The sequence below is a fragment of the Trichomycterus rosablanca genome, chromosome 2 (genome assembly GCF_030014385.1).
Source record: "Trichomycterus rosablanca isolate fTriRos1 chromosome 2, fTriRos1.hap1, whole genome shotgun sequence".
NCBI classification, from domain to species: Eukaryota; Metazoa; Chordata; class Actinopteri; order Siluriformes; family Trichomycteridae; genus Trichomycterus; species Trichomycterus rosablanca.
Genome location: NC_085989.1, coordinates 42,556,464 through 42,581,956, shown reverse-complemented (window position 1 = coordinate 42,581,956; position 25,493 = coordinate 42,556,464). Strand labels below are relative to the sequence as shown.

Here is a 25,493-nt window from a genome sequence, read left to right as displayed (position 1 = left end):
TCAGCTCTGCAGTGACACTGACATGGTGGTGGTGTGTTAGTGTGTGTTGTGCTGGTATGAGTGGATCAGACACAGCAGCGCTGATATTTTTGGTTGGTGGACTATTCTCAGTCCAGCAGCGACAATGAGGTGTTTAAAAACTGCTGAGAATGATCCACCACCCAAATAATACCTGCTCTGTAGTGGTCCTGGGAGAGTCCTGACCATTGAAGAACAGCATGAAAGGGGGGTAACAAAGCATGCAGAGAAACAGATGGACTACAGTCAGTAATTGTAGAACTACAAAGTGCTTCTATATGGTAAGTGGAGCTGATAAAATGGACAGTGAGTGTAGAAACAAGGAGGTGATTTTAATGTTATGGCTGATCGGTGTATGATGAGTATTTGTAAATGGTAATAGAATAATGGACAAAAACAAATAAAAACTGTTATTTATCTGATGTAATACAAAACTGTTATTTAGAGTTTACAGTCCGATGAATGGTCATTGGTTATGGGGTCTAACAATCATCCATAAGTACATGTTATTTTCATGGAACAGTGGGCTCAGTTGCCAAGGTTGGAAAGAAACCCCAATTTGTCACCTGATGCTAAAAGAAAGGGGGCAATTACTTTTCCAAACCAGTGCGGCTATAATGAACTGAACTAAACTGATTTTTTTTCCTGTTTCCTCAGTTCTCAGATCAGCAGCACCTGCAGCAGCTGAATGTATTCCAGGCATCCCTGTCCATCACCAGAATGCCACACAGGCCACTGGGAAGGGCACAGTCCTCCCCCATTACCTCCAGTCTTAAAGGGACACCTGTGGTCGAACTCCCACCCGTTAAGCACCTCTTCACTACAGGTAGCAGGACCAAATAAAAGACTTTGGTTATTTTAGTCCAGACTATTGTAAATTAGACTCTGGGGACGGTGGGGGGGGGGGGGGGTCTGTGAATGGGGACCAGATGCTCTGTATGATTTGAAAGATTTTTTAGGAATTTGGATTAGGAGAACATCTTAGAAGGATTTAGTCACCATGTGTTAGTTTAATCAGCGTGTGAATGTGTTTGCTTCTGATTCATATTTAATCTCCAACTCTTTCTCCTTCTGTCTCACAGGGCTGGTGTACGACACGCTCATGCTCAAACACCAGTGCATGTGTGGAAACACGCACATCCACCCCGAGCACGCCGGCCGCATTCAGAGCGTCTGGTCCAGGCTGCAGGAGACGGGACTGCTGGGTCGCTGTGAGGTGAGTGCACCACCTGCTGGCACCCAGGATGAAATGAAACACGGCCAGCAGCATTTGATATTAAAATGTGTTTTCGTTTTTACTGCTTGCTCCACCCCTACGCTGGCCAAGGACGCTGTGCAGTCGCAGGCTGACTAGTCAGTAGCGGTTTCTCATAGACAGCTGGACCACGTACAGAGAATCATGCTATACCCTATGTGTGTCTTCCACTGCTCATTCTGGCTCATTCTGTTTTAATACTTACTTACTTAAGTATTTATTACTTAACTGTTTTTGGAATGGGATTTCCAACAAACTCATACTCATGGTCTATAAATGTCATTCAAATTGAGGTATGGCATCCTAGACCCTTTTAACTATTATTAATTACTGATTTTGTGCCCATATAAATAGGACTAGTTTGACTGCAGGGCCAGTTTAACTGGGGGTGAGGCTCAATTCCTTAACTGCTTGCACCATGCCTGCGCTGGCCAAGGACGCTGTGCAGTCACAGACTGACTAGTCAGTAGTTGTTTTTCGCAGACAGCTGGACCACATACAGAGAATCATGTTATTCCCTGTGTGTATCTTCCACTGCTTGTTCTGGCACCTTGGACAGATAGTACAGGTCACTATTGGAGCATTAATGACAAGAACCCCATTGGACCTTCCCTCTTTTAGAGAGCCAATTGAGCCTGTTAGACGCTGGGCACAATGGGTAGCACAGTTTAAATTCAAACTCAAGAATGCTACGCCACCTGCTTGTAGCCACAGTGACTGCGTGAACATGTTCAGTCACTGTTACGCCTGATTTACAATATACACAAGAGAAATTAAGGAATAAATCCAACAGTTCAGTCCTAAATCACTGCAATCATTTAAAGTATGTTGTTTTTTTAATATTTAAAGACAGTAAATGTCACTGACACTTTGTTCTGGATCGTGCAAACATTGATATGCAAGCAGTCAGAAAAAGAACATGCCTATGCACCATGCTGTCAGTCACATGTAGCTGGAAGTAGGGCTGTCGCGCTAACCGCAATTTTGAAATATCGCGGTATAGACCAGCCAACCGCAGGGCATGCCAAGCAACCGCAACACCGCGGTGTTCACGTTTTTTCTTTCTTTCTTCTATTTTTTTTTGTTTATATTGTTGCAGGGTCCATCTTGTTTTACGCTTACATTCGGGCGTAATAAATGTTAAATGAATTCATAATGAAAATGAGCTAGGAGCGTCATTTTCCCGCAACCTGTTCTCATGCGTTGCTGCTGAGTTTCAGGCTTTGTGTTTTAAAATGTAAACAATCGCAACAGGAATTATAGGCAAGTTTATTAATGATCAAATTGAGTTCACACTCAATAAATACTTGTAATTTAGACTATATTCAAACAGCCTTGGTGAACTAAAACACTTAATGACGGTTAATATGGCATTGCAGCCTGCAAATATTCTCTTTCTGGTCTTGCTGGAATGATTTAAATGTATTTTTTCGTTGAATAAAAATGTATTGAAACGAATAATAACTTGAAATGTAGTATATATTGTTATGTTAATTATACCTACTAAATAGATAGTTTGTCGCATTGTAAAGTCGCATGCAGGTACAGTACACGTGTATTAGTGTAACGAGCCCCATCAGAGAGAGTTTTAGTACCGAGGGGAACATCGCTACCCCACTCAGATACTATCTAAACCACATCAGATGAACGTGTTGGTTCTTCTAGCGCGCATAATTGTTTAAACTCTTACAGACTTTATTATATTTCTTTTTTACCATATTTTGATTAGATGTGTATTTACAATATTTAGCCTAAACACTTTTTTTTTTCGTTTCACACTGTATATCTAGCCTAGGAGCTAAATTTAAACCTTTTTTTAATAGAGAAAAGACGCGCATCCCTGCACTGTTCTGTATTTAACATTAAACACGTATTTCATTGGTCTTAAAGCCGTCTCATCTTTGTCATTATAAAGCAATAATATACCCAATCATAGCCTAACAATAAAGCTTGTTTATATAGCTCTAAAATCCAGATAAATTAAGTAATTTTCAAAAACAAAAAAAAATGGCGATATTACCGCATACCGCGATATTGAGACAGGTTGAATATCGCAAGGGGAAATTCTTTCACCGCGACAGCCCTAGCTGTAAGGTTCTAGTCTTAAAAAACACACACAGAACAGATTGAACAGACAAACCGAAAGCATGCATGCATATGTTTGAGAAGGAGGAAGACTGTTTGTGCATTTAATTAAATTAGTAAACAAGAAACAGTCGGGAAACTTGGGAATATGGTTAAGATGACAGATGTAGGTTTATCCTAAACTTCAGCCTGCATTCACCAGGGATAGACTAGGTGCTAAATCAGACACACTCTAACTTAATAAGAGGAGAAAAGGCTCCTCTATGTGACACTTGCCAGGTACCTGTCTGCATCAGGCATATTTTTACTGACTGTCCCAAGTATCTACAAGAGCTGCAAAGACTTGCTTTTCCCAAATGTTCAACAGAGTTAAACCAGGGCAGGGGTAGCTTGGGATCAAGGTACTTATCAAGTCTTCAAAAGTTGGCTGGTTCAATCCCCACCACCACCAAGTTGCTATTGTGTTAGTGAGCTGCCTTGCTGTCTACTGCCTACCTGGAGAGGATTCTAATAAGACATCGACTTATAATGCAGATTATTCAGACGCACTACTTAGACAGTGATTCCGGCGATTATGTCAACGTAGTTTTTGTTTACTAAGCTAACACAGTTAGCCTCGGGTCATTCAAACCAATGGGCTGAGGTGGCACAACCCACTAGCATGCCAGCTAACGTCTCCCTCTGTGTACCGAAAACGGTTAAACTGTCTCTGATAAGCCTGAATTTGCAAGTAAATGACACTTGTACATCTTTATACAAATAAAAAATCAATGAGAATGTATTGCCATTTGAAAAGAACTCTGCATTCTTCCACCACATTTGTATTTTTTGTGAGAAAAGTTGTGCCGCACTGAATGCTGGGATTGCCTTCACCGCTCAGGAAGCATCAGATGCTCCCTCGTTATTCAGTCAGATTATCACTTCAAAATAAGGCACCTTAGTAGGCAGCATTCGGATGGCACGGTGGCTCAGTGGGTAGCACTGTCTCCTCACAGCAAGAAGGTCCTGGGTTTACCCAGATGAAGCGGGCCGGGTCCTTTCTGTGTGGAGTTTGCATGTTCTCCCTGTATCTGCATGGGTGTCCTCCAGGAGCTCAGGTTTCCTCCCACAGTCCAAAGACGTGCAAGTGAGGTGAATTGGAGATACAAAATTGTCTATAACTGTGTTTGATATTAAAGACTTGAACTGATGAATCTTGTGTAATGAGTAACTACCTGTCCTGTCATGAATGTAACCAAAAAGTGTAAAACATGACGTTAAAATCCGTGTGTGTGTGTAGCGTGTGTAGAATGATGTAAAATGTGTCTATGTAGAGAGATCACTAGCTTTGTGTAAGTATTACGTGTAATTTCTTTTTTCTTTCTCTTTGTTCATATAGAGGATTCGTGGAAGAAAAGCCACCCTGGAAGAAATCCAGACAGTACACTCAGAGTACCACACACTGCTGTACGGCACCAGCCCACTTAACAGGCAGAAACTGGACAGCAAGAAGCTATTAGGTTAGCATCTGCATACTCAAGCTTTCTATACATTCATTTGTTTTACCTCTACTGTTCTGCCAGGCTTTTGGCTCAAAGGGGGGATTCTTAGCCGAGCCCCCACTAACGTGTCCGTCCATAAAAAGCCTCCCACGCGCACTTCCGGTCTGGTGCGTCGCTGAAAGCAAACCTCCAGTGACAGACTCGGGAGTATTTTTAGGCTCTAGACATTCTCCCACCTCCACTCTGAGTCACCAGCAGTGAGAGAAAGTGTGTGTGAGTGATTGTGTGTCTCAGGATGAAAGAGATCAGCCGTAGGTTGTGCCAGAGCTGTCATCTGCTGTTATTTCCCCACCGCTGGAACCAGCATACCACCTGCATCGCTATGAGCGATTTTGACCCTCACTCCTGCTTACAAGGGCAGTCAGTGGTGACTCAGCTGTTAAGTTACTGGACCAGCAATCTGAATGTCGAGGGTTAACGCCCCTTCACCTTCCAATCGAACCCTTAAGCAAGTCCTTAAAATAGAATAGAATGCCTTTATTTGTTATATATACATATACATGTGTACAGAACTACTGAATTCTTTTTTTCCGCATATCCCAGCTTGTTTGGAAGCTGGGGTCAGAGCACAGGGTCAGATATTGTACGCCGCCCCTGGAGCAGAAAGGGGTTAAGGGACTTGCTCAAGGACCGAACAGTGGCTGCATGTCAGAGCTGAAATTTGAACTCTCAACCTTTCAATTGATAGCAAAAAGCTTGACCCACTAGGCTACCACTGTCCCTAAACCCTTAACTTGCTTGGTGTGTAATCAGGTTTGGACAAAAGCATCCTCTCAATGCTGTTAATATAAAAGATATGCATAATATGCAATACCAGTGCTTCATATACTTTTTGTCAACTTCAAAACATTGCATTTCAGCCTAGAGAAGTTTTAATGCAATGCTTGGGTTTGGCACGTGGTGTATTCTGCCATAATTAAATGCCACATTTGTTTATAAATAATCAAAGGTGTATATTTAGTGGCCGGTATATATACAGTGGTCCAGTGAAGGGAATTCTTAATTTTTCAGCATACCAAAACATTTTGGACAATTGTATGCTTCTAAATTTGTGGGAACAGTTTGGGGGAAGACCCTTTTCTGTTTCAGCATGACTGTGCCCCAGTGTGTAAAGCAAGTTCCATAAATGCATCAAGAGTCCTGACCTCAACCCCATCAAACACCTTTGGGGATGAACTAGAACAGAGATTGCGAGCCAGGTTCTCTCGTCCAACATCAGCGTCTGACCTCACAAATGCTCGTCTGAATGAATGGGCAAAAATGTACACAGACACGCTCCAAAATCTTGTAGAAAGCTTTTTAAGAAGAGTGGCTGTTATAGTTGGGAAGGGGAAACCAATCCTATATCAATGCCTATAGTTGATAATGAAGGAGGATATTACCGATGTCAGCAAAGATAATGTGTAAATGCTGTATTGAGATTTATTTAAGGAAGGTAAATCCATTGTCTTTTTCTTAATTTCATTTTTAGGTCCAATCAGTCAGAAAATGTATGCTGTTCTACCATGTGGTGGAATTGGGGTGAGTACCTCTTGGCCATCTGTCAGTCCATCTATTTAGACACTCATCCATACAATTATCCATCTACTGTTTGTAACTAAAATCATCTTATTTTTATTACCATGCCGTCTTTTCCCCACAATGTTGTGGTCCATATTTAAAGTTCTAATTTAAATTTAATTAAATAGTTAACAGTGAGAATCGGTTTCTCTCCACCATGTCTGTGTTTCACCTCTGACCGCATCATATTCATCTCATTGACAGTGCTTTTAAAAGGTCAGCGGCAAACTGGGTCAAACATGTGCAGTCTGGACATGTGTACAGTCACCGACTGCTTCTTTCTCACACAGCGCTTGGGATGCCCTGCTAGGACGCCTGGTTTGGCCGATAGCACAGCTTACATTCAAGCTCGAGAGCTCGAGCTGGTGGTGGGCTAGCGCATTAGACAGTCTGCAGTTTATACCACACAAAGTACACTGTGTTTTTACTCAAATGTTATTAGGACTCAAATGTTGATTTCCTGGCTGCTTGTCAAACCACGTCCTCCAGCCAGCATAGTGTTTAACTATACCACTCAACATGCACTCTTAAGTGGGATTTGGGACACAGCTGCTTTCAACAGTGACAGAAGGCATAGATTGGCTCCCTAATGAGTCTTTTCCGAGTCAAAATGACCCTACAGATTCTCAGGAAAAACCAGACCCTGTCTCGCTAATTTTGCACTCGTCCATGATTGTCTTGAGATAGCACTAATGTAATGTAACGTCATGCTGTTTTTCAGGTGGACAGTGACACAGTGTGGAATGAAATGCACTCCTCAGGTGCAGTGCGTATGGCGGTGGGCTGCGTCATCGAGCTGGCCTTTAAAGTAGCAGCTGGAGAACTAAAGGTTACTTATTGTTTCTCTCTACCCTATAGGAGGCACCTAACACACTCATATCAGCACCAAACACACACACACACACCTCCATGGAACTACCAAGTCTACTCAGAGTCACTGCTGTGCTGCAAATGATCTCCTGCCTAGTATCCACATATAAACTGCATAGCAACCTAGGGGTTACAATCAGTAACTATATACCTAAGTGCACCCATCATATAGGTACACACTGTGGCTGAAAGTATGTAGACACCTGACCATGAGCTTTTTAAGAATGACCTTGTAAACCATGGGCATTAATATCAAATTCAAAAGAGCATTTATGAGTTCAGGCAGTGTTGTTGGTCAGAAAAGCCTGGCTCTCAACTGACATTCTAGTTCATACCTAGAGGTCAATGGACTTGAGGTCAGGACTCTGTATAGGCCACTGAAGTTTCTCCTCGCCAAGCCTATCAAACTATTTCTGTTATGCCAACAATTATTCACTTTATACACAGGAGCACAGTCATGCTCAAACACAGAACAGGCCTTCCCCATACTGTTGCCACAAAGCAGAAAGCATATCATGTGTTTTATGTAATTGATTTGGGTGGCACGGTGGCTCAGTGGGTAGCACTGTCACCTCACAGCAAGAAGATCCTGGCTTCGATTCCCAGAAGCAGCGGTCCGGGTCCTTTCTGTGTGGAGTTTGCATGTTCTCCTCCTGTCTGCATGGGTTTCCTCCCACAGTACAAAGGCATGCAAGTGAGGTAAATTGGAGAATACAAAATTGTCCATGACTGTGTTTGACATTAAAAACCTAAACTGATGAGTCTTGTGTAGCCAGTAACTACCTGTCCTGTCATGAATGTAACCAAAGTGTGTAAAATAAATGAATAAATAAATATAATTGATTTAATACGCCTGTGAGCAATGGGTGTGGCTGAAAGACTTTAACCCAATAATCGAGATTAGTGTACAAATACTTTTGACTGTTGGGCTATTGCACAAGGTAGCTGAGGCGAATATACTGCTAACTGTCTTCTATTTATGAATTCTTTACTAATCTTTACTCATCTTTTTGATGGACAGAATGGCTTTGCTGTGGTTCGACCTCCTGGTCATCACGCAGAGGAATCTACAGCCATGTAAGTATGGATAAGATCCATAATCAATTCAATCTGTCAAAAGTGTTTGTACTTTCTAGAATTATATTGTTGTAATTTGTTTTCTTTATATTGTGTATTTGATTTGACTTAATGTACAATGCTACTGGGACTCTAATTTCCTTCGGGATAAATAAAGTATCTATCTATCTATCTATCTATCTATCTATCTATCTATCTATCTATCTATCTATCTATCTAATCTATCTATCTATCTATCTATCTATCTATCTATCTATCTATCTATCTATCTATCTATCTATCTATCTACCTATCTAATCTATCTATCTATCTATCTATCTATCTATCTATCTATCTATCTATCTATCTATCTATCTATCTATCTTATCTATCTATCTATCTATCTATCTATCTATCTATCTATCTATCTATCTATCTATCTACCTATCTAATCTATCTATCTATCTATCTATCTATCTATCTATCTATCTATCTAATCAAACCACTTTTCATTGTGTCGGGGTATAGAGTTTGATGTACTTACACACCAGCCACTGAACACTTGCGCACTTAATTGTTCATATGTCATATGATAGCTGCACAATGTTTCATCCCAGATATTTAAATCTTTAACATCATTATGAGCTTATAAATGTGATGTGACTGTTTTGTGGTATCACATCAAGTACTGACCAGATCTTTAAGTGAGAGAGTGTAAAGTCAAAGCTTTGTGCTGTGTCTTTTTAACAGGGGTTTCTGCTTCTTCAACTCAGTGGCCGTCACAGCAAAGCTGCTCCAACAGAAACTAGGTGTGGGCAAGATCCTTATTGTAGACTGGGTAAGAAGTGGCTTATAATTTTAATAAACATGACCCTGTATTAGTAAGAAGTGGCTTACAGTTTTTAATAAGCATGATTAATGAGTGTAGATTATGTAGCAAAAACAAAAATGACATGTGTTGGTAAAATGCTGAAGTCTAATGACTATCAAGACAGTGGGGACAGTGGTAGCCTAGTGGGTGGAGCGTTGAACTCTAAGATTGTCGGTTCAAATCCAGGCTCTGCTATGCAGTCACTGTTGGGTCCTTGAGCAAGGCCTCTGACCCTGTCTGCTCTGGGACACCGACCCTGCACTTAGACTCCAGCTTCCATACAAGAATTTCTTTGTACTGTACACGTGTATGTGTACAGGTCCTTCTCAAAAAATTAGCATATTGTGATAAAGTTCATTATTTTCAATAATGTAATGATAAAAATTAAACTTTCATATATTTTAGATTCATTGCACACCAACTGAAATATTTCAGGTCTTTTATTGTTTTAATACTGATGATTTTGGCATACAGCTCATGAAAACCCAAAATTCCTATCTCAAAAAATTAGCATATCATGAAAAGGTTCTGCTAAACGAGCTATTAACCTAATCATCTGAATCAACGAATTAACTCTAAACACCTGCAAAAGATTCCTGAGGCTTTTAAAAACTCCCAGCCTGGTTCATTACTCAAAACTGCATTCATGGGTAAGACTGCCGACCTGACTGCTGTCCAGAAGGCCATCATTGACACCCTCAAGCAAGAGGGTAAGACACAGAAAGAAATTTCTGAACGAATAGGCTGTTCCCAGAGTGATGTATCAAGGCACCTCAGTGGGAAGTCTGTGGGAAGGAAAAAGTGTGGCAGAAAACGCTGCACAACGAGAAGAGGTGACCGGACCCTGAGGAAGATTGTGGAGAAGGGCCGATTCCAGACCTTGGGGGACCTGCGGAAGCAGTGGACTGAGTCTGGAGTAGAAACATCCAGAGCCACCGTGCACAGGCGTGTGCAGGAAATGGGCTACAGGTGCCGCATTCCCCAGGTCAAGCCACTTTTGAACCAGAAACAGCGGCAGAAGCGCCTGACCTGGGCTACAGAGAAGCAGCACTGGACTGTTGCTCAGTGGTCCAAAGTACTGTTTTCGGAAATCAAGGTGCCAGAGTCTGTAGGAAGACTGGGGAGAAGGAAATGCCAAAATGCCTGAAGTCCAGTGTCAAGTACCCACAGTCAGTGATGGTCTGGGGTGCCATGTCAGCTGCTGGTGTTGGTCCACTGTGTTTTATCAAGGGCAGGGTCAATGCAGCTAGCTATCAGGAGATTTTGGAGCACTTCATGCTTCCATCTGCTGAAAAGCTTTATGGAGATGAAGATTTCATTTTTCAGCACGACCTGGCACCTGCTCACAGTGCCAAAACCACTGGTGAATGGTTTACTGACCATGGTATTACTGTGCTCAATTGGCCTGCCAACTCTCCTGACCTGAACCCCATAGAGAATCTGTGGGATATTGTGAAGAGAAAGTTGAGAGACACAAGACCCAACACTCTGGATGAGCTTAAGGCCGCTATCGAAGCATCCTGGGCCTCCATAACACCTCAGCAGTGCCACAGGCTGATTGCCTCCATGCCACGCCGCATTGAAGCAGTCATTTCTGCAAAAGGATTCCCGACCAAGTATTGAGTGCATAACTGAACATAATTATTTGAAGGTTGACTTTTTTTGTATTAAAAACACTTTTCTTTTATTGGTCGGATGAAATATGCTAATTTTTTGAGATAGGAATTTTGGGTTTTCATGAGCTGTATGCCAAAATCATCAGTATTAAAACAATAAAAGACCTGAAATATTTCAGTTGGTGTGCAATGAATCTAAAATATATGAAAGTTTAATTTTTATCATTACATTATGGAAAATAATGAACTTTATCACAATATGCTAATTTTTTGAGAAGGACCTGTATATATGACAAATACAGGCGTTCCTCTTCTTGATCCGTTCAGACCAGTAGTGTCTCAACATTAATACCCCCACATGGTTAAATATCTGAGACTAGTTTTGTAAGTTTCCTAGCTGAATATATCATATATCTCATTATATAGGACATTCACCATGGCAACGGGACCCAGCAGGCATTTTACAATGACCCCAATGTGCTGTACATTTCCCTGCACCGCTACGACGATGGCAACTTCTTTCCTGGCAGCGGAGCTCCAGAGGAGGTAAGTGGGCCAAAATTTGCATCAACAAAAAAAACCCCCTCGTTTTTCTTAGAACTAAATCAGATCTCTGGTGCATTTGGTCAAAGTGTCAGATTTGTGCCTCTACACAGGGACGTTTAAACAATCTAGTAATTAATCGGAATAAGAACAAGGGCCAACATGTCATGATTTGTCAGGTTATAGTCTGTCATTGATTAATAAAATGCACCCAAGATCAACTTCTCATTGAATTTATTAAGAATCGGGCATGCCTTTGACATGCCGCCAGGCCTTTAGGTTCTGTACACACAAGACCTGCTTTCTGTGTTACCTGTGAGTGTATGTGACATTCCTGCTCACATGATCATTGGGCCTGTGGCGGGAACTGACATCTCCAGCCATCAACATGCCGACAACAATCCAGCAGCACATTCTGTATGTTAATATTAGTGATTTATAACAAACCCTGGCACTCAGGTGGTGCAGGGATAAATTATGCTAGCCAGCTACCACTTAGATCCAGGGTTTGATTCCCCAGCTGTGTTCTCGGCTGGTTGGGCATCTACATACAGACATGATTGGATATGGGTCTGAGGTGTGATAGGAAAAGGCAGCAGCCATGTGATGGATTGGCATCCTGTACTGGGTGTGACCCACCATGACCCTAACCAGAATAGAGCAGTGGTAAGATATGAAATGAAATTGGGCAGTGGTAGCTCAGTGGTTAAGGTACTGGACTAGTAATTATAAGGTTCACCATCACCAAGTTGCCATTGTTGGGCCCTTGAGCGAGACCCTTAACCCTCAATTACTTAAATTGTATTCAGTGATAATAGCAAGTCGCTTTGAAAAAAATGTCGAAAATGTAAATGTTTATTATAGTACGTAAAAAATAGACCTCTCACCCTGAAAGTGTTGCTCTCTCTCTCTCTCTCTCTCTCTCACTCTCTCTGGCCAGGTGGGAGTGGGGCCTGGCGTGGGCTTTAACGTGAACATAGCCTGGACAGGTGGAGTGGAGCCTCCCATGGGGGATGTTGAGTACCTCACAGCCTTCAGGTTAGAGCAGCTCATCTCATTATGCACAGATTCACACAGTCTGCACTGCCTACAAACGTTGTGCTGTTTAAAGCAGGGGTTTTCAACCTGTGGGGCATGAGTACCTGTCCTAAACTAAAGCAATTCAACAAAAACAATGACTCAGCCGAGGACTCCACTAGCAAGGCCATCCATTCTAATAACACCAGTGCTGATAAGCCATCTACATCTTTTAGCTGTCAGTCAAGGCAGAGTGTCCTGTAAGTTCGAGGTCGGCACATGGATGAAGACGCATGTCCAAAAAGGTTGAAAACCCCTGATTTAAAGCACCAGGAGCTTGTTTGGGTGGGGCTGATAAGCTTGTACTTTAATTTATTTTTTCTTTTAAGTGAAGTCATTTCCAGATGTAGCTTATTACAATCCGTCATGTGTGCAAACAGGACGGTGGTGATGCCCATTGCTAACGAGTTCTCCCCAGATGTGGTGCTGGTGTCAGCCGGTTTTGATGCTGTCGAGGGGCACCAGTCCCCTCTTGGTGGCTACAACGTCACAGCCAAATGTGAGTCAAGAAAAGTTGCTCTTCATTGTTTTTGTGTGTTTATATTTCCCTGTAATATATATTAATTCAGGGTTTTTCAAACCCTGGGTCACAGAGAAAAATAATAATAATTAAATAACCTTTATGTTTCATCTTGTATAAGAGAGTTAAAAAGTTTGAAAAACCCTGTATTAATTCACCTCAACGCTAATCTTGTGAACGCCAGCCTACTGCAGTGCATTGTGGGATTCAAGCCCTGTACAAGATGTTCTCTTCTATGCTTTTAGATAGAATTTTTTACATTGCAAAGCTAATAAAATAGAGCCGTATTTAGTAACCAGGTTGTCGTTCTGGAAAGCCATAAGCTTCTATTGAGATTGTCAACCTGTATATTTTTGACTCTACTGCCCCCTACTGGAAGAAACTGCTATCACATCAATTCACATCAACAGGATTTCACTCTTCATGGTACAAAAGATCGTATGAATAACGTCTAACTGTACAGCATGTAAAAAAGCACAATTTGAACACGTTTATAATTCATTTGCATTATCATCTGTAATGCCCCAATTCTTTAAAAAAACACTTCATCTATGGCAGTCGGGCGGCAAGGTGGCTAAGTGTGTAGCACTGTCGCTTCACAGCAAGAAGGTCCTGGGTTCGATCTCCAGGTGGGGCGGTCCGGGTCCTTTCTGTGTGGAGTTTGCATGTTCTCCCCGTGTCTGTGTGGGTTTCCTCCGGGTGCTTTGGTTTCCTCCCACAGCACAAAGACGTGCAAGTGAGGTGAATTGGAGATACTAAATTGTCCATGACTGTGTTCAATTTAACCTTGTGAACTTATCAACCTTGTGTAATTAGTAACTACCGTTTCTGTCATGAGTGTAAAACATGATGTTAAAATCCTAATAAACAAACAAAAATCTATGGCAGTTGTAGCCTAGCTGTTAAGGTACTGGACTAGTAATTGGATGGTTGCTGCCAGGGTGCCACTGTTGGGCCCATGAGCAAGGCCCTTAACACTCAGTTGCTTAGATTGTACACCGTCATAGTTCTGTAAGTCACTTTAGATAATAGCGTCTACTAAATGCTGAAAATGTGAATGTAAAGTCATGCAGATGTCCTGAACTAAGCACCAGAAATGAGAGAGGAATGTAAGAAATTAGTTAAAATTTAGTAAAGATTTCAGCAAAGCAGAAACCTGGAGAGGTGAGTGGTGGCCGAAGTGCTGGATGAATAGAAGAGCTACTGTGGCTCAGACTGAAAATCATTTTAATCCTGGTGATGAGGTAAATGTGTAACAACACACATTACATCAAACCATTCTGTGTATGGGGTTGCATAGTCATAGGCCAGTTAAGAGCCCATGCTGACTCCTGTTCACCTTTGTAAGCACCTACAATGGGCATGCCGGTATTGGAACTGGACATTGGAGCAATGGAATAAGGTCAGCTGGTCTGAAAAATCCTGTTTTCCCCAAAATCATGTAGACGGCTGGGTACGTGACATTGTTTACCCACGGAGGCAATGTACAGAAGTTAAAGGACATGTTGGCAATGTCCTGGTACCAGATACCACTGGAGTAAAGGTCTTGGCAGGTCAGAGCTGCTTTGACAGACGGGTGGTCCTAATGTTCTGGCTCATTATTCAGCATATGTGTATAAACCAAACACCAGTGTATAAAAACAAGATTTATTACGTGGTAGATAACTTATGTCACCATGTTATTCACACAGGTTTTGGTCACCTGACCAAGCAGTTGATGAACCTGGCTGGCGGACGCGTGGTTCTTGTGCTGGAGGGGGGTCACGACCTTACAGCCATCTGTGACGCCTCAGAGTCCTGTGTAGCAGTGCTGCTTGGAGACGAGGTCCTTAAAATTTTTATTTTACTCAGTCTAATAGTTAACTACTCTTTAATACACACACACATACACACACACACACAGTATCTGATGAACACTTCTTGCATGTACATACAGTATTCCTTCCTTGACTTACATGTACACTACATGGCCACAAATATACGGACACTTGTAGGACCTCTTATAATGCAGTTCTCCCATCTTCCCCTTGTTACTTTGAAAGCCTTGGAGTGTGTCTGTGAGAATTCGTAGCCATTTAGTCAAAAGAGCATTTGTAAAGTCAGACACCCATGCTGGACGAGAAAGCCTGGCTCACAGTTAACGTACCAATTCATCCCAAATTGGGGTGTTCTGTGGGGTTGAGATCAAGGCTCTGTGCTAAAACTCAAACCATTTTTATTAACAAGAAAGGGCCTTCCCTAAAATATTGCCACATGGATTTTGTGGGCACCTGTTAGCAAAGAGTGGCTGTTAATTAGGAGGGGTGTCCATATACCATAGGTAAATGTACTATATTAGTAATCAGAAGGTCACTGGTTCAAAAGCCCCACCACCATCATGTTGACACTGTTTGGCCCCTGAGCAAGGCCCTTAGCCTTTACTTGCTCGGATTGTATGATTACAGATTTTATAGCAAGTAATTGGATTTAATGTGTTGATTAAAATTGACCTGTGGCATGTAAACACTGCCACTCTTTCTTAACTGTGTGTGTGTGTGTGTGTGTGTGTGTGTGTGTGTGTGTGTGTGTGTGTGTGTGTGTGTGTGACTGCAGCTGGATCCTCTGCCTCAGACTGTGCTTCAGCAGAAACCCTGTCCTAAAGCCTCAGCCTCTCTCGAGAGAATCATCGAGATCCAGAGTGAGTAACAGAGGAGAAGATTGAGGTCCAGTATCTACTCCAAAATGCGCTCACACGGTTTACTGACCCCCCCCCCCCCCCTCTCTGTCGCTCTGTTTCTCTGTCTGTGTAGGTAAACACTGGTCGTCAGTACAGAGATTAGCTCCCACGGTCACTCAGTCTCTGCTGGACGCTCAGCGGAGGGAGAAGGATGAAGCGGACACGGTGACGGCCATGGCCTCTCTCACCGTGGACACAGAAAACACTGCAGCCTCAACACAGACCACCAGGTACACACACACCCACACACCACTTTTCAGAATGGCATTTCAAGCCAGGGAAGGTCTAATTGTTTTGTGAACTTTAGGGGGACACATCAGTGCCAGTCTCAAGACCAATATGTAGCAGGGTTGTGTCAAAATTGTGCCAAATCAAATATGCAGACTAAGAGGGGAATCATTCATTTATCTTAAATTTTAGTTACATTTTAAGTTTACAGTCTTAATTCGTAGACTTTTTTAGTCAAGTACGTTTGCAATTGCAAATTCACTTGCAAAAAATCCTTGCTTTAAATCATGTTCCAATTCTAGATGGCCTTCAAAGCAATATTATTATTAAAAGTTATTATTTGGAAAGGCAGTAGCAGCCCAGTAGTAGCCTAACAGTTAAGGTACTGGACTAGTAATCAGAAGGAATTATTATTTGGCAGAAGTCTGACAGGTCATATGAATAACCTGTTAAATAGTCCTGATTTATGGGATTAATGTTTAAAATGAAGCCCCATTGATTGAATTATAGCAAATGAAAGATTTATATAGAAAATAGAAGTCTATTTTGTGTGGAAACTGTTCTCTTGGCTTTAATAAATGTTATATATATATATATATATATATATATATATTATACACTTACCATATAGAAGCACTTTGAAGTTCTACAATTACTGACTGTAGTCCATCTGTTTCTCCACATACTTTTTTTAACCTGCTTTCATGCTGTTCTTCAATGGTCAGGACCCCCACAGGACCACTACAGAGCAGGTATTATTTAGGTGATGGATCATTCTCAGCACTGCAGTGACACTGACATGGTGGTGGTGTGTTAGTGTGTGTTGTGCTGGTATGAGTTGATTAGACACAGCAGCGCTGCTGGAGTTTTTAAATACCGTGTCCACTCACTGTCCACTCTATTAGACACTCCTACCTAGTTGGTCCACCTTGTAGATGTAAAGTCAGAGACGATCGCTCATCTATTGCTGCTGTTTGAGTTGGTCATCTTTTAGACCTTCATCGGTGGTCACGACGCTGCCCACGGGGCGCTGTTGGCTGGATATTTTTGGTTGGTGGACTATTCTCAGTCCAGCAGTGACAGTGAGGTGTTTAAAAACTCCATCAGTGCTGCTGTGTCTGATCCACTCATACCAGCACAACACACACTAACACACCACCACCATTTCAGTGTCACTATTGTGTGCTAGGAATGATCCACCACCCAAATAATACCTGCTCTGTGGTGGTCCTGTGGGGGTCCTGACCAATGAAGTACAGGGTGAAAGCAGGCTAAACAGGTATGTAGAGAAACAGATGGACTAATGTCAGTAATTGTAGAACTACAAAGTGCTCCTATATGGTAAGTGTAGCTGATAAAATGGACAGTGAGTGTAGAAACATCCCACTACCTCTGGGATCCAGGGTTTGAATCCCCAGTGTTGCTATCACCATGATTGGCTATGTGTTAGATTGGGGATTCACAAACGATTGGGGTTCTGTCTGGGGTGTGTTACTGCATTCACTCAAGGAGGATGGAGGTCCTGGATGCTGTATAGTTGCTTTGGGACAATGTCTGTTGTAAAAAGCGCTATACAAATAAATTTGACTTGACTTGCACACTAGTGATTTCGGGGAAACCGGAACCATCGTGACGCTGACCAGGGTGAATCGATAGTAAAACATGAAAATGAAATAAAATAGAAATATCAATAGATTGACCAGTTCTTTCTGTACTCCTCAGGGCTGCTGATGAGCCAATGGAGGACGAGCCAGTCTTGTAGGAACTACACGTCCACCACGGTGTCACCACTTCAGCGTCCACACCTGCTCCACAGCAACAGTCGAGCAACGCTCTTGGCTCACTCCTCCTTGACCTCCATGCAGCTATTTGATCGCTTCCCTCCATCCTTCAGTTGTTCCCAGGTGCTCGACGGACGCACACACCACTGCTTTCCTAAACGTTCAAACACAATCGCGGAGGATCAGGTAGCCGAGTGCTGATCTGGGAACAGGACCTTTTTTGGGAAGGTTTTATTATTATTTTATTTTCCAAAAAAGCAAACACATAGACCGCACTGGGACGTCCTTACGACAGACAGAGGATTAAAAGCTTCGTACGTTTACCGTACTTTTGCTTAAAATGGGAAACGCAACACACACGGATACTACGGAAACACACTAACACACAGCGCTCCTGAGATGTGGTCCGGAGCATGGCTGAAACTCTTTTACTGAATCTCCGTTGTGTCTGTCAGCTCTTATGTACAACCTTGTTGGAAAAGCACACAAGACGTATGTGTACGGATATTACACATGTACAGTCATATATGCGGTTCTACCTGTGCTCTACAAGCACACACACACACACACACACACTTTCTGTTCACGGCTGTACACGGAGGTCGAGTGCTAAGGTTCGGTGCTCGAAGAGGAAAACGCTTGCTAGTTCCACATTTTTGGAGGGACACACACACACACACACACACAACACATCATGCACACTGATAAACGCTCACAAGCACTGGCAGCACACTGACTGAAGGATTAAAACATCACTTTTGGTCGGTTTCTGGTCTTTCCTGGTGATGAAAGGGAACACGGACGGACTCGGTGCCTTTTCTACTATCGTAAACGCTCACGCTCGGATCGACTCCTGCGTCAGACGCGCGCGGTGATACGAAGCTCAGACGCTTTTGTGTTCTTTTTCAAACTGCCTTAATTTTACGAGGCGAAAGTGCCGTTTTTAGCCATCCGGATGGAGAGCACAGCGAGTAAGGACTCTCAACCTCGGTCCTTTTTCCTTTCTTATTTCAGGGTGTACGCGTTCAGCCCTCGGTGAAAGAACAACAGTCCCGAAGCCTTGCTTTGTCGTTGCCGTTTCTTTGACGTCGTTTTATTTCTTTCGGTCCTGTGTCGTCCGACGGCATGTGGCGTGATCCGATTGTACTGATAACGACGACTATTATGATTATGATGATGATGATGATGACCAACTTGTGTTGCGTTCGTTTTGGTCAGTTTGTCCACTGTACATAACAGCTCTCCTCTTTTATCTGAGACATTGCATTCTGTTTGTTTTCCAGAGTGTCTGTGGTCACTTTTATATGGAAAGTTTGTCTTTTTTTTTTTTTAATCAGAACACAAAAACAGTGTTAATATACTTGGTCGGTTTATAAAAAAGAAAAAGGAACGTGTAAAAAGTAATGTGCTGGGTGCGGATACACAACTGTTTGTGATGTTTTTCTTGTTTTTGTTTTGTTGAAATATTCATGTGTGTGTGTCACTGCGCGATGAATGTGGCATCAGGGTTTTCAATGCAGGTATGACTTTTTGTCTTTTCTTTTCTTTTTCTTTTTTTTAAAAAACAACAGCAGTTACAGAGATTTTAATGTGTTACTCGATACAGGCAATAAGGTCAAACACCACTTACACTTTAGACACTACGCAGCACTCTGCCACCCTCCGCATCACCACCCTCCATTCATAGAGTTTTATTTCCTCAATTATTTTTGCACCAGATGATTTTTATTTTCGTAAAACGACAGTTTATTGTTTTATAAACGTGTGTGTTTCTTTAACTTTACAGTTACCATGCTTTCACGGGAATTGTGTTTGGGCCAATTTCAGTGCTTGTATAATTCATTCTGTATTTAGCCTTTCACTGTTACCAGACGTTCGTCCGTGTCAGCAAGTGACGCATTTAAAAGAAAACACTTTTATTAAAGGAATGGTTGAGCAGTAAATGAAACGTCCAGATTTTACCCCCTGCCTAAAAAGTAGTCAATCAGCCAAGACATGTTTGGTGTGTTTTGTACGACTGAAAAAAAATTCTTCAGAGCACATGGATTAAAATTGGTAAAACAGTTGATGTATCACAAAAACATGAAAACAGAGCCCGGCATACTTTCAAGTGTCCAGCATTCATCAAAAGTAGCTTAATTGAATCTAATTTAGATTAGGGGCCAAAAATATTGATTGATTTTAATTGATTTTAACACTTTTGTAGTGTTATTGAGCTTTCTAGTGCTAAATTCTACTCAGTGCCCAGTATGACTTACTGTCATCTAAAAAAATAAACTGATGATGAATGGATCAGTCAGTTTTTAAGTTGGACACCAATTGCAGAATGTCCTACAGTTTCATATTTACATTTGCAGCATTTGGCAGACACTTCTATCCAAAGCGACTTGCTATTTTAACTAAATACAGTTTGATTAATTGAGGGTTAAGGGTCTTTGCCCAACAGTGGCAACTTGGTGGAGGTTGTGCATGAACTGGCAACCTTATGATTACTAGTCCAGCACCTTAACATCTATGCTACCACTGCCCTATGTTTTGGTTTAATTTCACATGCCTTAAAGCAGGCAGGAGTTTAACCTGTGGGCTATGAGATACTGAGATATTGCGCTTGGGTGGCGCAGAGATGTATTACGATACATCGAATTTCAGCGGTCGAGCGTCTGTACAGATGTTATTGCTATCTCTGAGGTTTTTTCCTGGCGTGGTTCCAGTCCCACCAGTGTTACGTGCACTACAGTTTGAGAACCAGTGACCTAACTTTTTATTAAATAACTAAAGTTATTAAGCATGACAACAGTTGAAATGACATCACAGCTTAGCTTTTATTTCTGTTAATTTAGCTTTACAGTGGGGCCAAAAAGTATTCAGTCAGCCACTGATTGTGCAGGTTCTCCTACTTAGAAAGATGAGAGAGGTCTGTAATTTTCATCATAGGTACACTTCAACTATGAGAGACAAAATGAGAAAAAAAATCCAGGAAATCACATTGTAGGATTTTTTAAGAATTTATTTGTAAATTATGGTGGAAAATAAGTATTTGGTCAATAACAAACAAGCAAGATTTCTGGCTCTCACAGACCTGTAACTTCTTCTTTAAGAAGCTCTTCTGTCCTCCACTCCTTACCTGTATTAATGGCACCTGTTTGACCTCGTTATCTGTATAAAAGACTCCTGTCCACAGCCTCAAACAGTCAGACTCCAAACTCAACCATGGCCAAGACCAAAGAGCTGTCGAAGGACACCAGGAAGAAAATTGTAGACCTGCACCAGGCTGGGAAGAGTGAATCTACAATAGGCAAGTAGGTTGGTGTGAATAAATCAACTGTGGGAGCAATTGTAAGAAAATGGAAGACATACAAGACCATTGATAATCTCCCTCGATCTGGGATCTCATCCCGTGGGGTCAAAATGATCATGAAACCAAAATGGAACTTTTTGGTAAAAACTCAACTCGTCGTGTTTGGAGGAAGAAGAAGAACCCAAGAACACCATACCTACTGTGAAGCATGGGGGTGGAAACATCATGCTTTGGGGCTGTTTTTCTGCAAAGGGGACAGGACGACTGATCCGTGTTAAGGGAAGAATGAACGGGGCCATGTATCGTGAGATTTTAAGCCAAAACCTCCTTCCATCAGTGAGAGCATTGAAGATGGAACGTGGCTGGGTCTTCCAGCATGACAATGATCCCAAACACACCGCTCGGGCAACGAAGGAGTGGCTCCGTAAAAAGCATTTAAAGGTCCTGGAGCGGCCTAGCCAGTCTCCAGACCTCAACCCCATAGAAAATTTGTGGAGTCCGTGTTGCCCAGCGACAGCCCCAAAACATCACTGCTCTAGAGGAGATCTGCATGGAGTAATGGGCCAAAATACCAGCTACAGTGTGTACAAACCTGGTGAAGACTTACAGGAAACGTTTCACCTCTGTCATTGCCAACAAAGGTTATGTTACAAAGTATTGAGTTGAACTTTTGTTATTGACCAAATACTTATTTTCCACCATAATTTACAAATAAATTCTTTAAAAATCCTACAATGTGATTTCCTGGATTTTTTTTCTCATTTTGTCTCTCATAGTTGAAGTGTACCTATGATGAAAATTACAGACCTCTCTCATCTTTCTAAGTAGGAGAACCTGCACAATCAGTGGCTGACTAAATACTTTTTGGCCCCACTGTATATGAGGCTTGATTCTAAATTAAGAATAAATTAAACAGGATACTACCCCACAACTATTTAGAGAAACAGTCCCAACCTGAACATGTTTATTTTTAAAGGCAATAAATAAAATAAGCCAGTCATTCAGCATAAAAAGAGCCTGTTTTGATTGACAATTTCCAGATTCAATCACATTTCACGTCCTATTTTTGTGTGTGGCACAAGGTGGCACAGCAAGTAGCCTGGGTGCCTCACAGCACCCATGTCATGAGGTGCTGGGTTTGAACCTCATCACTGTGTAGAGTGTGAAGTTGGGCAAGTTCTCCAGGCTGTACAGGCTATATTCCTGACTTGTGCCCAGTTTCCCAGAGGAAGTGATTATGGTACATAAATGAATGGAAGCATTTCACTGGTATTGATGGGTTGTTGTTGTTTTTTTTTTTTTACAACACATCCATTAAGCGCTATCCTCTCAAAGAATGAAATAAACAGATTACCGAGCTTAGCAATGCTCTTTCAAAAATTTACATAATTATTTGGACGTGTTGATGGAAACGGTTTGGGTTTGTCTGCCTTAACTTCATATATAAGTTAAATATGACTTGGCTGATTTACTACGTTTGAGATTGGGGAGGCAGGGAATGTGTATGTATATTTTATCAACAAAATCATTCCTTTAATATTGTTAAGCACAGGGCTGAATTTGGCCCAATATTTTTGAACACAACACTAATTACAGTTAAACATGTATAGTACACACCACCCATCAAACGTTTGGGGGCACTTTGTTTTTTTATTTTTTCAATAATGAAAAGATTTCTGATTATCTAAACATATTTTAAAACTGTATTTTGAGATACATTATATGGTCAAAAGTATTGGGACACCTGACATGAGCTTGTTGGGCATTCTATTTTGACAACAGATGGTATTGAAGCAGACTGACCTCTATGTGGTCTTTTTAGCTATTTCAACAGCCACTCTCCTGGGTTTGATTCCCAGGTGGGGCAGTCCGGGTCCTTTCTGTGTGGAGTTTGCATGTTCTCCCCGTGTCCGCGTGGGTTTCCTCCGGGTGCTTCGGTTTCCTCCCACAGTCCAAAGACATGCATGTGAGGTGAATTGGAGACACTAAATTGTCCAAGACTGTGAACTGATGAATCTTGTGTAATGAGTAACTACCATTTCTGTCATGAATGTAACCAAAGTGTAAAACATGATGTTAAAATCCTAATAAACAAACAAATCAACAGCCACTCTTCTGAGAAGGCTTCTCACAAGACATTGAATTATGTCTGTGAGAATCTGTGCCCATTCAGTCGAAAGAGCATTAGTATGGCTGGGCACTGATGTTGGTCAAGAAAGCCTCAGTTGATGTTCCGGTTCATTCCAAAGCTGTTCAGCGGGGTTGAGGTCAGGACTCTGTGCATGCCAGGTGGAGTTTCTTTAAACTGAGCTTTTCTTGGTTTAATAGCTTTAACAGGAAAGGGCCTTCCCAAAACTGGAGCATATGATTTCCTTTGTATAATTGATTTATTACAGCTGTTATTAACTGTTGTGACTGAAACTTGAAACTTCATTCAAAACTTAGAAGGGGCGTCCCAATACTTCAGTCCACTGAACGTATAGGAGATTGTTTGTACACACGTAAATCACTGTTTACTTAAAATAATGGTTTGTTTTTGGTATGTTATATTATATTATACCAAAACCAGGTGTCCACAAACTTTGGGTGGGTGGTGTAAATACACCGAATCTTTCATTCTGGTGAGCGACGTCTCGTTGATCTCAGTACTTCTTGCTTTCTTGTAAAAAGCTTACGTTGAAACTTTGTTCTGCATTTCCTGACTCTCTCTCTTTTATTTATTTAGAGTCGGAAATGAACTTTTGGAATTCAGGAGTTTCACCTTGCATGTTAGTCATTGTTGTAAATCTTTGAAATATCTGACAGCCTTTGGGCAATAATTTCTGATATTTGATGAGCAGAGTATGGCCAGTTTCTGTACCAGTTCGTCTAGATGGCGGTAACACTCACGCCACTCGTTTCATCCTCGTGTCTGCACCAGTTGCTCGTTCAGTGTTGTGGTTGGCTGTTGTGTTTTTACGTGTGTAATTTTTTCTTTAATATTATTATTATTTTTTTAATTTGTTGATTTAGGAGCACACGTGCCTAAAATGACGCATAAACACTCGTTACAGAAATGGAACTATGGTGTCGGCTGGGTCCATTCTGAAGTGATAAAAATAGTGTCTTACTCTGGGGGTAGGCTATGCTTTCCAGAAAGAACAGTGAAGGTCCTTGTGTGTAGGGAAGGAAAGTAAAAAGCCATTCAGTTTATTTAAATAACGTTTGACTTTGTGTAAGTTTAACAGGGCAACTATCATTTTCATCTGGAAAAGTTCTCACATGCTTGGATTTGCTGATACATTATCTGTCCAGGAAACCACAGGCTCTGTAAACTAACTTAGCATTTAACCGGTCGGCACAAAAAAATGTTTCTACTTATTTATCAATCAGGTTTAAATGTAGGTTCACGTGTTTGAGGTGTGGATCTTTCAGAAACGCAGCATTATAGGGTGGTGATTGTTGATTTTTGAATCTGTAAGCTTCACGTTCAGCCGAAAACAGCTTTGACGGCAAAAATTATGCTTTAAAAGGACCAACAGTTGCTGTACATTTAAAACTATATCAATTACACACTGAACTGCCCCAATATAGGAAAATAACGGCAATCCAGAGGCTCTTTTTTTTTTTTTGCATTTTTCCCAATTTTCCTCCCATTCAAGTCGTATCCAATTATCCGGTTGCATTATGCTTCCTCTCTACTGATGCTGACCTCCACTCCTGAACGAGGAGAGCTTTTGCCCCCTCCGACACATGTGCAGTAGCCGACTGCATCTTTTCACCTGCATGAGGCGAGTTCATATGCAGATGAGCTTTGTGTGTGGAGTGCCACACCCTATCCGCATTATTCCTCGAATCTGTGCAGACGCCATCAATCAGCCAGCAGAGTTCGTAATTGCATCAGTTATGAGGTCCCGTCCGGCTCCCACCCAGTGTGAACAACAAGCCAATCGTTGTTTGTGTAGGCGCCCAGCCTGCCGGATGGCAGAGCTGAGTGCTAGCGTGTTTTACTGCTCTGTACCTTTTTTTATTATTATTAAGGGGGAAGAACCCAAAAAACTGGATTAGTGGCATCACTGTGTCTGCAAAAGTAACTAGGCTATATTATCCTAATTGCCTTTAACTACATTGATTCTCTCTGCATGTTGCAGACAGTGATGTCACTGGTTCCACTTTTTCAGCCAAAAAACAGCCTCTCCTAGCAGTAAAAAGCAAGTAATGACTGTTTAAAAGGGGCATTTTTTTTAGAATTGCCCTGTTTTCCCAGCAACTATCCCAGTCTGCTCTATCGCAGGTCAAAAAAACCCTCAGAAGGGTAAGGGCTAATATGTACTTCCTTTTTTTCCCCTGACATATGTGAAGCCAGCCACTGCCTCTTTAAAACTGCAGCTCGTGGGCAGATCACGGTACTAACTGCCCCTGTAATTACTTCATACACTGGGAAGTCAGGAGTCCAGGGTGGTGAGTTAGTGGTTAAGG

The 25,493-nt window shown here is 41.7% G+C and overlaps 1 protein-coding gene across 5 annotated transcripts in view; it reads left to right on the top strand.

Moving 5' to 3' along the window:
* hdac5 (histone deacetylase 5) overlaps positions 1 to 19,717 on the top strand; it is a 183,605-nt gene extending 163,888 nt beyond the window's left edge. For all 5 annotated transcript variants that reach the window (XM_063016029.1, XM_063016021.1, XM_063016014.1 and 2 more), the window contains 14 exons: positions 676 to 844; positions 1,101 to 1,234; positions 4,737 to 4,857; positions 6,371 to 6,420; positions 7,181 to 7,288; positions 8,351 to 8,406; positions 9,136 to 9,223; positions 11,299 to 11,418; positions 12,356 to 12,453; positions 12,873 to 12,991; positions 14,704 to 14,837; positions 15,605 to 15,689; positions 15,802 to 15,958; positions 17,679 to 19,717. In XM_063016029.1, coding sequence (XP_062872099.1) covers positions 676 to 844; positions 1,101 to 1,234; positions 4,737 to 4,857; positions 6,371 to 6,420; positions 7,181 to 7,288; positions 8,351 to 8,406; positions 9,136 to 9,223; positions 11,299 to 11,418; positions 12,356 to 12,453; positions 12,873 to 12,991; positions 14,704 to 14,837; positions 15,605 to 15,689; positions 15,802 to 15,958; positions 17,679 to 17,718 — 1,479 coding nt within the window. In that variant the 3' untranslated portion in view covers positions 17,719 to 19,717. The remainder of the gene's footprint in view (positions 1 to 675; positions 845 to 1,100; positions 1,235 to 4,736; positions 4,858 to 6,370; positions 6,421 to 7,180; positions 7,289 to 8,350; positions 8,407 to 9,135; positions 9,224 to 11,298; positions 11,419 to 12,355; positions 12,454 to 12,872; positions 12,992 to 14,703; positions 14,838 to 15,604; positions 15,690 to 15,801; positions 15,959 to 17,678) is intronic.
* The last annotated feature ends 5,776 nt before the right edge of the window (positions 19,718 to 25,493 follow it).